The 16,414-nt window shown below is 43.7% G+C and overlaps 1 protein-coding gene across 1 annotated transcript; it reads left to right on the forward strand.

Annotated features, from left to right (window-relative positions):
* The first annotated feature begins 3,886 nt into the window (after positions 1–3,886).
* Positions 3,887–16,141, forward strand: mknk2b (MAPK interacting serine/threonine kinase 2b). The gene is made up of 14 exons (XM_040184054.2): positions 3,887–4,104; positions 4,699–4,909; positions 5,429–5,519; positions 5,717–5,818; positions 5,933–6,030; positions 8,436–8,515; positions 8,638–8,711; positions 8,834–8,938; positions 9,301–9,356; positions 9,568–9,663; positions 12,436–12,630; positions 12,781–12,945; positions 13,039–13,079; positions 13,174–16,141. The coding sequence occupies exons 2-14, from the start codon at positions 4,859–4,861 to the stop codon at positions 13,445–13,447; spliced, it is 1,428 nt and encodes a 475-aa protein (XP_040039988.2). The 5' UTR covers positions 3,887–4,104; positions 4,699–4,858; the 3' UTR covers positions 13,448–16,141.
* The last annotated feature ends 273 nt before the right edge of the window (positions 16,142–16,414 follow it).

Raw genomic sequence — 16,414 nt, forward strand, 5'->3', positions numbered from 1 at the left:
TCTGGGAGTCTTTTTTTCATATTTTACGGACAATTTGATACATTTAACTAAATGTGCTGCTTGGTACCATCAACATGACACACACAGTTCTAAATGCCTGCTGGCGACATTATCAAGTCTGCGACGTTGCGCCTTTGGCCGCCAGGCAGGTTCTCCGATGTCAGACCTGCAGGTGTTCGTTGGAGATATGCCAGGCAGCTGAAGGTCACACGAGACTTAAACCTCACACCTCACACGCCGAAAGTCAGGTGGCAGCACAACGTTTGAAAGACTACATGTTAAACTGTCCACTGGGTGGCGTCAGACACCAGAAAGCATTTGTAGGGAGGAAATAACCGTTATCCTGCAGTCTAATGTCGTAAGCTTTAGGCAATCTGCCCAATGTCTCAGTTATTGTCATGGAGAGGAACTGAGGCCTTGCTGGACCTGATACGGGTTAATGATTCGATTAAACTGGTTATGCAAGAAACAGGCCAGACTGCTGTGATGAATAACTTCTGTTTCGAATAGCAACGGTCATGAATAGACTCAAGACTGGTCCAGTTTAGAAGCAGTTATCGGTCGTATATGCTGTTTTATCTATGGTAACACTGCAGAATTAATAACGTTATGAAATTATGATTTTAATCTGCAAATGAATTAGTAAGTAGGCCTCTAAATTAATATTAAATGGAAGTAGTCAAGAGAAAAAGAACGGCACCATGTAATTAAGTATGTGTGAATGTACTTAGTTAGATCCCATGCCTGTACCCTGTTACATTACATTATTACATTACAGGTCAATTTAGCTGACGCTTTTATCCAAAGCGACTTACATTGCATTTTTAACCCATGGCGGGTTTTTTTACATTTTTGCCTGGGGAGCAATTAGTTCACTATAACATTGCACATGTTATGACAAATTTCAATAAACCAGCATGATGTTATTATCTGCCCCAATAACATCCACCGTGCAAATGACCCCATGGCCTGTTGAAACCTGATCCTCTTGCAGGATTGTCACTTCCTCCGACACTCCCCGTCCCCTGCGCCGTGTTTTCCTCTTCTGGAATGTTCCGGACTGCTCCAGAGGGGGTTGCATGAGGAGAAGGAAAGTACTGGAAGGAGGCCAGGCTCCAGGGGGGCGGGGAATGCGGCCGCAGCCAATCAGGCGGCAGCTCGTCACACTCCTGTCAGGGTTTACACAGCAATGTCTGCCCGTTGTTTTCATGGTGCGGTGTACATTTCCACGTAGAGACAAGGGTTTGGGAGATAATATGACTCAGCACATAGTTTTTGGACTGGGCACACACCCTGAACGGGTTTGTGTCTTGTGCGTTGGTCAGCACGAGTAGAGATGCAGTTAATACAAAGAGGAAGAGCCTCAGGATTTTAGGGGTCTGTTGCTCAAGAGGAGAAAAAAATGTTACAACAAGATGAAGTATTATTCAAGTGGATCACCAGTGAAAGGTTAACTCGTGGCTCAATTTAAGCCCCCGAGCCTTCTGTTAATAATGAATCATTGATATATATTTATTATGCAGAACTGCCAAACATTTGCTTGCAAAATCCTCAGTGACTCTTTCTTAAAGGAGTTGTGCTGAATAATAAGGGATTCATTTCAGCGCTCCAGTATGTTGTCTTTCCACTGCAATACGTAAAGTTAATACATTTTTACTCGTGATTGAGTTTGTTTACCAGGATAGAGACTGCTCTTTTCCAGGAATTTTATTTCTAGGAAGTTTTTTTCAGAACCACAATGCACCCTGGGGCAACTTTCCTACTGAAGAAAAATGTCCAACCGTAAATAAAACTGTTACCGTTTGCAGTTGAGAAAACATTATTCCAACAACACATCAGTCAAAATGATGTTGACAATTGCGCTGACAGAGGTATCAAACGCAATCCCCTATTTGCACCGTTGTGTCAAACAGAAGTATTGTATCGTACTTGTCTCGTTCCTGATTTGGTATCTCAGCATGGTTTGCATGTCGAAACATTTGCAGATTTAAATGACTGTGTAGCATCTGTTGGAAAGTGATACGGCAACGATACGAGAACGCCATTCCTTAAACACAACCATGCAAGTGCACAGACTTATTCCAGTCCCCCTCCTGTATATCGCCTGATTGAGTGTCATTTACATTACAACTGTTGGGTGTTGCCATCTGAAGCTATTGATGGGGGCCTTTCCCTCTTCTTTTGACCGACGGTGACACAGGCCCGTCCCTTGAACTTCAACGTGTGATCTTGTTTTCCCTCTAAACCGACCGCACCATGTGCTCCCAGCCCGGGACAGTCAGCCAACTACTTGCGTAATGTTTGCTGCTATTGGGCTCGTGCTTTACGGGTAGAAGGTGAAAGGGGGAGTGCAAGCAGAAAGCCTCTGGTCATAAGACAGTTGAGAACACCCCATACATGGTTTCATCATGAACACCTTTGATAAACAATACCACAACGCTATTCGGAACAGGTCTGTGGACAAGGGATTATGTGCAGTGATTAATAGTTAACGAAGCCAATCAAAGAGAACATAATGTACAGTGTCACAATAAAGAACGTGGTACAGTAAAGCTTTTACACTCCATGGCAAACAATGTCTGTATCTGGAGTTATTTACATGGATTTTTAAAGAATAATTAACTATTTAATAAGAGATAACAATACCTTTGTAAAATGACCATTGCCCTTTAATCTCTGAAAATACAGAATGGATTTGTCATGTCTGTGGCAGTATTGCGTTGGCATCTCACAATTAGCTGAGGGGTGAAGAGAGCACACATTTCTACATCATCAGGGTTCTTGGATTTCTTTCATTATCACAGCCATGTGACAGCGTCTTCACCCTCTTCGGAACAGCCTCCCTGTGGCTCCAAACACTGCTCTGTCCACCTTTAACACTCACAAAAAGCGTGTGTGTGTGTGCGTGTGTGTGTGTGTGTGTGTGTGTTGGGCAAATAGACCTCAAACCTATCAATGTTAATCTGATAAAATCCAAAGAATGGATCAAATGTTCTAGTTGCATACAGCGATTGAAAGTAATTTGTGGAGTAATTTGTACTCCACAACACTTCACGACAAATGTAGTTAGTGGTTGTTTTGTATATATTTGTAAGTTTAACATATGAAACATGACCTTATAAAACATGATGCCCATAGAACTAGACATTAGTATGTAACACTATTAATGCATCTTTACTTCATGCACTTTTAATGGTTGATGTATTTTTTTCTAAACTTGAAACTGGGTCTGTGCATGTACGTGTGCATGTGCATGTGTGATACTGGGATGAGTCAGATTACTAACAACATCCGTGGTGATAAATCAGAATAATTAGGTGTACGGAACTACAGGGAGAGGGAGACGGGTGCCGAATATCTGCTTGCACTCATTATCTATATATTAACATAGAACAACTTGCCAACAAGCCATTCTTAAGGTCAGCTTCTATTCAACATGGCCTTGACCTCCAGTGACAGCAACACACAGCTATTACGATATAAACGCTTTTTAAACGCACACTATATTTAAACCGGTGGATCTGGTTTGTTATACGGGTTGATCCGCCTCACTCCTTCTCCATCAAGGTCTCTTTACACGGAACACCCGGAGGCGCTGACCGTGTTTATGTGCACGTTCACGTCGTTTTTTTCCACTGTACATCCTATGCTGAGGCCCCTCAAGCAAAACAAAGCCCCCGGGTTGGGTTCCATTTCGTGGGTCACAATCTTTTTCTCCTGGACCTTTCCTTGATTTACGCCCCGATATTCTATATTAAACTATTTAAATTACATAATTAATGGAGTTGTTGTATTATTGTATGACTTGTCCACCACGTCGGGCAGCTATACATGCGCATTGCTTTGAGAAGCGATACAGTTGTCGTAGATAAACGAAATGGTACATATCCGTTCTCAGAAAGCGCGTGAGCCAGTGTGCCCTGCAGGGGGCGGAGACTAGGAGGAGCCACCAGGGAGGTTATAAAAACACCTCCGTTGTAGCTTCTCCACCACCTTCCACGCATTCACGATCAGGCGACCCCTTCCCTCGACCGTCCTCTGCGGCTTATGAAGCAGCGGGTCAAACAACGACGCTAACGCTGGAGCTATAATATCAACAACGGGGTGAGTTCCAAGAAGAAAAAAAAATGATTTGGACAGGTTTTCATTTCGCCACTTGTTTGGAAAATGTTATAATTCTTCTTGCAGAACAACTTCGTCGTCACAGTGTTAAATAATCATCGTTAAGTTATCAAACGTCCAAGTTAGACGTGTGACGTTAAGCCTTTGCGACTCAGTGTTCACTTAAAGACGGTAACGGCCTGTTGAAACGGTTGCTTCCGTCACTGTTGGACTAAATACACCGTTGCTTTATTAAATATAGTATTCTAATATTGCCCAAAATGTAGTTATTGTAGGACATGCAATGTTACACATTCTTAACTTGGCTCGTTTACCGTTTAATGGCTGCCACGCAACGTAACGGTTAAACACGACTGGCGCTGTTAGCTCTCTGTTGCTGCTCTCTTGATTTGTTGTTTCGGAGTCTTCGGGAACATTTGACGAACATCAGCTAATGTTTTTCTGCCGTGGTTGGGTTCGTCAGCTGAAGCTTTTGTGTAAACTCTTTGTAGATTAGACTTCCGTTGGTTTCAGGGTGCTCTGTCATGGCGGAGTTGGGGGTTTTAACGCTGCGTTTGTGTTTCGTGTCGTCCGCAGGGCTCCCGTATAAAACGCCGCAGCAGCCGACAGCGCAGTTTGATCACTTGCGACTCTCCCTCTGAAACGACTTTGTTTCTGGAGACGTGTAAATTGATACACCGACTAAAAAGCCCACTGACGCTGCATATCCGCCAAAAAAAAAAAAACCCAAACAAATATGGTGCAAAACAAGATGACCGAAGTCACTGGATTCCATCGCTCCTTCAAGGTGAGTTTAAAATCATTCGAGGATGAAAACGCAGAGCTGCAATCATCACCATGCCCTTCTGTGAAGTCTCTATAATCAGAGCACGTTTGTCAGAATGCATGAGAAGGACCCCACCTCGCTATATATAAACACATCTGTTGCCCTCCCACGTACCAAAATGTGTGGTCTGGTTGCACGTGCACAGTCAGTAATGCTCATGGAGGTGGGCCATGACCGGGTGGCAGAGTTGTGGGACTGTTGCAGGATGTGTGGCCCTCATTCGAATCCCGCAAGATCCACGATTGTATTGTTACCATGGACCGCTGTAGGCGTTTGCATTACGTGACTGAAGCAAACCTTCAGTTTGAAACCGTCAGCTGTTTTTCTGTTGTGAGTCAACTTTGACAGTTTATCGTTTTAGGATGAGAGATAACAAATGCTCCTACCAGTTACGACTAACAATGTATCCTCTCCCTGGAATATCTTGTAGATTGAGTTGTCAAATGTTAACAAGCACATTTTTTAATCCTCATTCTCTAGGTCCAAAATCCCTTTGAATCTGATGACTTCACCAAAAATGGATCCCATCTTCTGGATTCGTCATTTAATTTTGATTCCTCCCCAAGACATGGTGAGCCTTTTAACCTTAAGTGTAATCTTTAACGGTCTTATCTGTTCGTCAATGTAATCAACAATGCAATAATACAATAACTGGGCATCGTAGTTCTTTCAAGAGTACGGGTTGTTTGCCTCTTTGGTGCTTTCCTCAAGTTGATTTGGGTTGTTTTTCACTAGCACATGATAATGTCGGCACTCGTATTTCGACAGACATGCCCTCCAGCCAGCCTATTGACATCCCCGATGCCAAGAAGAGAAACAAGAAGAAAAAGCGTTGCAGGGCAACGGACAGTTTCTCTGGACGATTCGAGGGTAAAGGCTTTTATTTCTAGCATCATGCAAAAAAAACGCTTCCTTACACTAAGTGTGGTGCGCATTGAGAGATTCAGCTTGAATGTTTTCCTGACGCTGCAAACTCTGCTACAGATGTCTACAGGCTGCATGAAGAGCTACTAGGAGAAGGTGCTTATGCCAGAGTGCAAACATGCTTCAACCTCATCACCAACAAAGAGTATGCTGTGAAGGTAAGCAGGCATTCTAACACACGTGATGTATGACCGCGTTGTATTTGCTTCGGTTTCACGAGTCTGTGGATGTCATCGTTGCCGCGTAGCGTAGCGTAGCCTAGCACGGCACTTGCCTGTTGTCTGTGAGGGGCACCATGGCTGGTGAGCAATATAGAGGCGTCACATTTTTGAGACTGCCCGTGGTTAAATTTGAGATGGGAGTAGAATGATGACATGCCTTTGTACAGTGTCATTACGCGGGATTTTGTTGCTAAATGAAAGAAAAGCCTCCTGCAGGATGTGAGTTGGCGTGGTCTTATTTTCTCTGTACATTCCTTAGAAATCGTGTTGAGAGGAAGTCTATTTCTTTTCTAAAATGAGCTTCCTAGAGTGAATGTCTGCAGGCTCTAATCTGTGGTGTGCTACTGCTGCACTTTCTTTTCTTTTCTTTTTTCTCCTCCAGAGTGTGCACATGTTAGACACGTCCCCTCGATGTTTTTAGATGGCCAGCCTATCAGAGCTGAGGGGTACACCTACCCCCTCTTTGCTTTACTCCTATTGCCTACAGAGGACGCTCGTTGTGAGAACATAATGTACTGGTTACTGTGCCAAAACAAAATGCATATTGAGTGGAAGGAGGGGCGCCGGGTGAGGGCTGTGACCCAGTGTGTTTTGTACAGCTTTGTTAGTCTTCTCAGTTCCGTTCAGTTTTTTTCTTTTTTGTCAAGGGGATTTGGACATGTGAATACACAGCTTGACTCCTGTTGACTTCCCTTTTTCTGCTTTTATATATATATATATATATATATATACATACACATTGAAAGATCTTTCTTTACTTGAAAGTAGAGCTGTGGTAAGTTTCTTTTTTTTTTAATACTTGGCCCTTAAGTTTAAAAACAAAACTGTGGCTTGATTTCTAATTTTAGTAAAGTTCTGTTGATGTTTAAAAAATGTGTTTTTATCAAGTCACGGGCTTCCCCTTCAGACAAGTGTCCATATCGTACTAATTAATACTTCAGGGGATTCTCAGCACACATTCATGTGTCGTGTGACAACAATCCGTTGGCGTTGTTTACCTCGATAGTTTGGTAGATCCCTTGGGCCTTTGCAGTTCTGGGGGAGGAGGCAGTTATTGGAGGTCATTTAGGAGTCTGAGGGGGCTGCTGCCAGATGTCCTGTCTCGCCCCTCCCCCTCCAGACTGGGGTGAGTGGCATGTGTGGGCTCCCAGTGTTGCAACAAAAGCCTCAGAGCACCAAGGGTGAGCCGAGGGCTGTGCCCTGCATGCCATCTGAAGCTTTTCCCCACAAATCCTTATGCTTTAAGGTATTCTCCAATTGGTCATGGAAGTGGCAGCGCGACTTGGTTGGGCCTTGTTTGGGCCTTGTTTTGCAGCAGTTTGCGGTACTTCTGATCTTTTATTAGGACAAATTACCATAAATCTAGTACTTTAATAACTGCCCACCCACTTATGTTGATGCGCTTCTCAGCGATTTTGGGCTGTTTCTTATCTGCTTGTCAATCTAGGCATGTTGGGGTTTTTTTGGGGGGGGGGGGGGGGGGGTCTGTTTGTTTTGCTCACTCGCACTAGAACAGTGCCAGAGGCTTTGGACTGCTCCCCGGCCTCGTTTATTAATCCTGAACACGCTCTCACACTGCAGCTCTGGCCCCAGTGGGCTTCAATAGCAACTGTAATCCAGCTACCAGGAAGAGAAACATGCACAGACTCTCCAGCAGACAATAACCAACTAGGGCCGGAAAATTCAGGCCTTTTTCTTTGGTGTCAGCAGTCTGTCTTTCTGGCTCGCTCGGCAGGGGGTCGTTCAGCTTGTGGTTTGTGGCCAGCAATGGTTTGATTAGCCGATGAAAAGTTCTTAAAGCACAAACTTGGCTCCCTAAGAGCACTAAGATTTATATATGGGTCATGTGTGAAGTGCTAAATATAGATTGTTACATTCTCATTCGTTTTCTGCTTTGGCAGGTGGCACTGGAAGTAGGTTGACTATCTTTAGAACTGTGTCACGGGGGGGGGCGGCTAAAGGTAGGAAAGCAGATAATGCTGGTCTGGAAGGACACACGCCCCCACGCTTGTTATATGTATTATATACCCTGTTTTATACAGCAAACGCAACACCTGGTGGGCTTTTTGGGTGCAGCGTGAGTGGATGGTATTCACTGAAACATGAGCGCTCACCTTTTCTAGTGATGCGCCGATCTGACTTTTGACCAGTTTATCATATGCACGTTAATGTTAACTGATCTGGATTGTAAACAAATTTTTGTTATTGATCCAATATCATTATTGGTTCATATCTACATTTTGTCAGTTGTGATCTCTATCCTACTGCTGTTGAAAGGTTGCACTAATTTCTTCAGTGGAATATAATGCGATAACGGGACTGAACATGTTTTTCCGTTACAGATCATTGAGAAGCGACCGGGTCACAGCCGCAACCGTGTCTTCCGTGAGGTTGAGATGCTCTATCAGTGCCAGGGCCACAGGTAATGTCCTTTTTTTTGTCATAGCCAACTAAAGTAATGCCAAATGATGACTTTATGGGGACAGTACCACTGACCAACCCAAGATGACTGTTGACAGGCGCTTACAGTGCTCTTTTCTGCAGTAACATCCTGGAGCTGGTGGAGTTCTTCGAAGAGGAAGACAAATTCTACCTGGTGTTTGAAAAGCTTAGAGGAGGTTTGTGAATTATAGCTGCTCCAAGATGCTTATTTTTTTTAAACGCAAGTGTACAGTCTGTAGACTAGCGATGGTACACTTGCAAATACAGCTTAAATACTCACATTATTTTGCCCCCTTAGGGTCTATCTTGGCGCATATCCACAGGAGACGGTACTTCAGTGAGCAGGAAGCTAGTGTTGTTGTGCAGGACATCGCCAGTGCTCTAGATTTCCTGCATAACAAGGGTAAGACCACTTGTACAAGATAGTCACGTATGTTGGCGCTCGTCATCAGCACCAAAAAAAGATCAACATCAATGACATGGGTTTAATACCCTAGTTTAAGAACATTTTCACATATACATTAGGGCTGTAAACATAAACTCATTAATCTGTTATTAATGTGGCAGAGATTAATGCAAAACAACAAAATAATTCAACGTAGTTAACGTACATTTGTTTACTTCCGGTCCCGTAAACGTCCGCTTGCTGCCGCTAGCTCATTCATATTCATATATTCATATTCAAACTAAAGGACACAAAGCCCCATTTGTTGGCCCTGGGATACAAATGAGTGGTTGTTTTTAAAGCTGTTCTTATGTTTCTAGGAATGGCACACAGAGACCTGAAACCTGAAAACATTCTCTGCAAGAGTGCAGACAAGGTGAGTTTACTACAACCATGTTGCAGCACAGTTAGTCCAAAAGGCATCTCATGACGTGCGATAAGGCCCTCTAAAATGATAACAGGAACACTGGTAATTATCAATGGCAGTAAAAGTTCTCTGGCCCCACAAGTAGCTGGTCTACAAAAATTAAAGATCAAAAACCACGAAATGTAAATATCATTAAATGATTCTGAACTTGTATCTTCAGATTTCCCCAGTCAAGATCTGTGACTTTGACCTTGGCAGTGGGATCAAGCTGAACAGCGACAGCTCGCCAATCTCCACCCCTGAGCTCCTCACCCCTGTAAGTCCACCCTCATGTTGTGCTTAATTTGTTTGCCGAGCCCTTTTATAGCCGTGAATGGGAGGTTGCTACAGAAGGAAAATGCATGACAGTCATTTAGGAGTGTGGCTAAGACTATAGATCCGGGTTGTAAAACATTACCTTTCCTCAAGTCCTGCGGTCTGCTCGCCTGTTGGTCAATCTTGTGGCGTTGGCTGCAGGGCAGCCCTCTGATTGGTAGAGGGGAAGCGTTGTGAGGTTACGGTAGTTCAATGTTGGGCACTTTATCTGACACGAGATGCATTGCCTCCTGAATGTCTCAATCGGGCAGCTTTTACCTTGCCTTATAACGCCAATTATCAACAAACTTCCATAGATATCGCTCAGTTAAACTTCAACATCCTTCTGCTTATCAGTTGAGCCCCATGCATTTTTCTGGGCTTTGATAGTTTAGCTCTCCTGCTGTTGCAACACAAAGCAAACACTGCTCAGAGAAGTGGGACCCTTTGTGAACTCTGTGGAGACTAGGTAACGTTGAACTGACAGGCTTTCTCTGTCAACATGCACAGCCTGTCTGCTGGCCGTCTTGGGGGGGTGGATAGATGGACCAGAGCAGGTGAAGGATAGCAGTTTAGTCCGCAGGAATGTATGGCGGGGGTTTAACACTGGTAACTTGATCTTCCTTTAGCAGAACGAATTGCTAGAGCCCCTCCCTGTACGGTTTGATGGTGAGATTTTTAGTTTTGTGTTCATTCTAGCCTTGGATGTCTGGCCTGATCAACCTTGTGTGGGTTTGGTGCAGATGGGTGCACAAATGTGTTTGATGTGGATTTGTTTTATCCCTGAAGTTGTTAAACACAACCCCAAGACTTTATCTAATGCTAAGATTTCAGTGGAAGAAAAGTTTATGCCCAAGGACTGAGCACGATGTGAGCGCCCTGAAGGCTGCAGGGGACTCATTGTGACTCTTTCAAGGCCTTATCCTGCGGTGTAAGGTTGCACTGAAACCAAAACACACAACTCTTGTTCATTTCACTTTTCTCTCTGTGGTACGAGGAAAAAAAAAAAAACAACCTCCAGGCTCTTTGCCTAGTCTCCACCCACCGGCCCCAACGGCGCTTGCGCTGGTCTGCGCTTTCTTTATGTTCTGTATACAAAGGCTGTGCACGGGGCTTGTTCTAGAAATGTTAGTCTTTCCCCTCATACCTAGCAACTGGGATACGATTGGCTACAGCAGCGGGAGGGGGAGGGTAAATGGGAGGGACAAGAACCATTCTGCTCATGCGCTGTTGCTTGTTTTCAATGTCCTGATCACAGGAACAATGTTATCGGATTTTCATCTCACTGTTGCCCTACTCCCCCCTGCCCACATTCCTACAGTTGCTGCTGCACATAACGTGCCTTTTCACTTTGTCTGCCTGTTCCTCATCTGAGTGAAAATGTCAAATAAACTTTCTAGGGGTGGATTTAAAACCTAGATTTTTACCAGGCTAATTTTAGTTTGCAAAGGCACTGCACAAATCACTGCCTACCTACGAGCTCGGCTTGAAATGAATTTGACTGATCAAATGTCAGCTCTTGTGTGCTGCACTTGGGAACTGGGATGACCCGCAACATGGAGATACTACACAAAAGATACTTGGACAGTCAAAAAAAATGAAATCAAAGGACCGCCTCTGGTGTTGTCACAAATTACCTGCAGCTGCATGACTACACAAGTCTTTTTTCCCTTCTAAGCCTCACCCGATAATCTGTGGTGTCAGTATGGCCTGACTAGTCACATGGTTTTAGGAAAGCCCCAGGTTGCTCTGCCATCAAATCTTGTGGTAGCTGCCGCTGCCGAGAAACTCTCTGCATGAAAGTCTCAAGGAGGATTTGAGTGAGCAAGTTCAGAAGGTGGTTGCAGCACAGGAAGCACACATGTTATTTTGCTGCTGTTCTGACAGTTCTGGACTGCGTAACCCTAACTTGTCCATTTGATTTGAATTTGGAACCGGTGATGGTTGCTTAGCACAGCTATCACATTGCCTTTTTAGTTGTGCAGCAACTTAGTAGGCAAAACTATTCTTTTGTGACTGCCTTTTATTTCTGTGGCAGCTGCATTTAGCCTGAAACCAGGGGTCTGTCTGCGGGGGCAGTCGCGCCAGACGTGATGACGCTGATGGTGTAAATGTGGGGGTTGGGGCCTCTGACAGAAGCAGCTTTGTTTGAGATGAGATTCCTGTGAAGCAAATGCCATTACATAATAATGGTCCAGAGAGGTGGAGGAGGAGTAGTGAGGGGACAGCTGGGATATAGATGTCTGCTCACCCACCCAGATGGAAGGAAGTAGGCCAGGATGCAACTGGTGACCTGTTCCTAAAATATCAACAGTTTGGTGTTGTTGTCGCTAAGTCATGTAACCATCGACTGCTCAGTCCATTCTCTGGCTCCGCAGGACAAATCTTTTTTTTTTTTTTTTTTTTGCTGAGCAAACTTTCCCTCTGCCTGTTCGGCCTGACTTGTGTACAGCTGGATGGTAAAAGCAGGGAGTCGCTGCTGCTGCCGCCCATGCACAAGAGCCTGCTTCTTTGTAGTGTAGCCCCTCCTTCCGCTACCTCCACTTGTGTCGGTTATCACCTTGAGAAAAGGTGTCTAACACCCGTTTTAAATGACTCCATTTCTGAACATAAGCATGTGACTGTCACATAGGCTCAAGAGAAACTCCTAAGCTCTGACATTTGCAACCACGAGGTATCTGCTGAACGAGGGTATGCGGGCCCAAAACTAACAGTCTCGTGTTCTCCTTTTCAGTGTGGCTCAGCAGAGTACATGGCACCCGAGGTGGTTGAGGCGTTCAGTGAGGAGGCCACAATTTACGACAAGCGCTGCGACCTGTGGAGCCTTGGGGTCATCCTCTACATCATGCTGAGTGGCTACCCTCCCTTTGTAGGCCGCTGTGGAGGTGACTGTGGCTGGGAATTAGGGGAGCCATGCCACACCTGCCAGGTAAGAATTTGACAGGATAATTCATCCCCTTTGTGGGACAGAAGTGGGAGTAAAACGACAAATCTTCTCCGGTCAGGTCAAGTTAAAAACATTGCAGATTTTAATCCCCCCCCCCCCCCCCCCCCCATTTTTTTTCTTCTTTCCTCTCAGAACACACTTTTTGAGAGTATCCAGGAAGGAAAATATGAGTTTCCAGAGAAAGACTGGGCTCACATCTCCTCAAGTGCCAAAGACCTAATCTCCAAACTCCTGGTTAGAGATGCCAAAAACCGCCTGAGTGCCCGCCAGGTGCTGCACCACCCCTGGGTCCAGGGGGTAAGTCAAAAATCCTCTAATGCATGTCTTTGATGGAAACTCAAGTTTTAAAGGTAGTTGAGTACTTAAGTTGTAACTTTTTATTTTATTCAGGGTGCGTGTGACACTTTACCAACATCCATTCTGCATCAAAGGTGAGAACATTTGTTTACAGCTACAACAGATAAACCAACTTCCAAATTTTGAGCTTAAAATGTAATGACCATTTTTGTGTCTCTTCCATTTTAGATCCAGCAAAGCCAGGGATCTCACATTCTTTGCTGACAAGGCCATGGCCGTAAACCGGCAGCTGGCTGAACAAGATGGCATAGACGACCAGCAGCACCAGGAAGTCCCGTTCGTCGTTACCGCTACTGGCTCCTCCATGCGCCTCTCCCTTCTTTCCAACTCCAGGCTGGCCCGGCGCAGGCAGCAACCCAGCCAGCTCAAGACGGGGCCCGTCTCTGCCGCAGAGCTTCGTCAACTCTTGGCCCCTCTCGTTATTGTGGGAGATTGTGCCTGATCTTTGTCAATCGTGACCTCCGACCTTCCGTTAAGATTTAAGCCCCCCCCCCCATCTAAGACTCTTTGTCCCCAATGCTGGCCCCCCTCTCTCCCTCTAGCTGGCCTTGGTTCCTCTGTCACTCAGGCTCTCTCGCCTCGCTGTAAAGGGAGATGCTGCTCGCAGTCCTTCCTCTAAATGCCTTCTACAGCACTTCTGAAGCACATCAGCCCAGGGCCTGCACGCACATGCACACACACACACGCATACAAACACATGCATGTCAAGGTTGGGAGGAGGGCCAGTTCATGATTTGAGAGCAGTTTTTTGTTTTCATAAAACTCAGTTCAGAAGTAAGCAGACCACTTATCTTCAAAACTAAGCTTGGACACCAAAGGACAACCTTTTGTGCTGCTCCCACGTTACAACTGGATCCACTGTGAATTAAGTTATCTGGAACGTTTCTTTGCCTGTATGTATATACAATGGCCCATCTGCACATAGGTACAAGCTTATGCAATATGCCAACATGAAGGCTGTTCTCGTCTCGAAAGGGATTCAGTACAAGAGGGTTTGAAGGGCTGTAAGCCGATGCTGTCCGTGCCTGGTGCAGAGCATTAATGTGGCTGGGGACTTCAAAGCTTTTTGTTTCCATTTAAGATAAATTCCTCATCGCTGAGCCTCCTCCTGTAAATGTCTGAGATAAAACCAAGCACTCATCTAGCTTAGTGTCCCTGCACTTAATGCTCCGAGAGCAAAGAATGTCTGTACCCAGCCATGACTTCTGCTGCAACCATTCATACAGTTTTTCACATGAATATATATATATATATATATATATATATATATATATATATATATATATATATATGCCAAATTATCTGTGGCTAAATCTTTCAGTGTTTGAGACCAGTCAAGTTGAATGGTATTGAATTAAGCTGTTTTACTTGTATTACGATGTATGGTTGGAACAAGTTTAATGTTAAATGGCTTTGTACGTGAATTTGGTTCTGTTACTTTCATTGTAATTCATTTCCTGTCCCCTTTCCATAACCAGAACTTGTATAATTTTTTTTGTTTAGTTTTTGCGCCTACAAATTAATAATTAATTTATGCATTAGATTTCACCCTGACTATTTGACAGTAAATGTTAAATGTTTCAGGGGTTTAAAAGCCCATTTTGGCCAACATGACCCATGTGTCTGTATGAATGCGCATTACAAAAATTAGAAGCAAATGAGATTTTTCAAAAGAGAAACAAAAGGAAAAACATTCCAGAAAAATAATAAAGTCTTCTATAGACATGTAGCTGTATTAAGTTTACGTTATTTTTCAGGAAACTCCATTTCATTGTGCCACTTTTTTTTTCTTTTTTGTATGTATGGTTAAGCTTTTTGAAACTTTTTTTTTTTTTTGTTCAATTTTTTTTAACGAGTTCAAGTGAAACACCGGATGTTTTCCTTTATGTATTTTTTTTGTTTTTAAACGTTCAGAGTATGATGTATGAGGTGTGGAAAGCGTTTAGTGGTTCTGGAGCGTTCTTGCCCAGTTAAAGCTAAAGTTTAAGTTTAATTTTTGTTTGAGAGTTGGCAATATTTTTTTTTCTTTAAATCTTTGTTTTAATTGGATTTTTTTTTTATTTTTTGGGGGGGTTGAAGCTCACTCTATAATGGCCAGGAAATAGACTGATGATGAGGTCGTCTCACAACACTTTAGCAATGTCACCAAAGAGGGTTCCAGTCATGACATTGAACATGCGATCTTTACCGCGCAGTGGAAGTGGGGGCTTCTGATTGTCCATGCCCTGTTGCCACAATGCAGCACCGGTACTCAAACTTGTTCTCTTGGTGTTAATATGCTGATGGTGATGACACACTGTAATAATTCTACAGATGCGTCGTTACGGGAGTTTTATGTCTTATAATAAGACTTACTTGAATGTGTCTGCAGCTGTTTTTTTTTCATTTGGGAAACTACTTTGCTCCCACTAATCTCACAGCATTAAGCTGATCAAGGCAATCTTTGGGTTTAGAAAATACCTATACAGTTCAGTATTCTGCCTTTTTCCTCCCCATTGCGCATCAAACGAGTTGGTTCTTACCTTTTTTTGATAGGGTTAGAAACTCAAATGCACAGATATTGGCCATACTCCGTAATATCCCAATGATATGAGAGTTTTCTTGGTCATGACCATTTCTACTTTTGTCAAATGGCAGTAGCTTTTTAGACTGCCTTTTATTGGGGATGGGGGGGGGGGGGATAAAGTTGTATCCTTAAGCCTTTTATATTGTATGTCTAAGGAAGTGTTCTATCCTGTCATTCGAACAGACTGTCCATCAACCACCCCACCACCATTTGAATGTAGCCCACAGGCAAAAGCATTTACAATCCAGCAACATTGATCCAATGTTTTCTAAGTGGTTCATTTCATAAATATGGTGTGGGGTTATTCGGTTGATTCAGTCCTCGATTCTTTATTTTGAATGAGTGGATATTTTAACACTGAGTTACCCCAAGACCGTAGTGTTCATGGGTAAAAATTTAAAATACATACATCCTTTAATACAAAAATATTTTTGATTTAAGAAAAGCACTTTACTGTACCACGCAAGTGATTGCAGTTCACTCAAGGCAACATTGTTGACAGTTGCTACAGAATTTTTGTATTGTTTTTCAAAAAAAAAAAAAAAATGCAATAAAACGCTTTGAACTACACATTTGTCTGATTGTCGTTCTGTCTGAAGTGAGAATGTTACTTTGAGCTCTACAGTATCTCTAGTTCCACATGAACTACCTTATCTCTCACCCAAGGTTGAAGGCGTTTCGTCTGATTTGGTGCCGTTAATCCCCTAATCCTAATCTGTAGCTCCGATACCTGAGCTCACCATGTGACACACGGCCTTGGCTGTTGGTAAATATGAGCCGAGTCGTCTCTTCACGCTCTGAAATGTGAGGTGGTTTCACCTTCTTAGTCACGAGCTGAGCTGC

Source organism: Gasterosteus aculeatus, chromosome 8 (assembly GCF_964276395.1).
Source record: "Gasterosteus aculeatus chromosome 8, fGasAcu3.hap1.1, whole genome shotgun sequence".
Lineage (NCBI taxonomy): Eukaryota > Metazoa > Chordata > Actinopteri > Perciformes > Gasterosteidae > Gasterosteus > Gasterosteus aculeatus.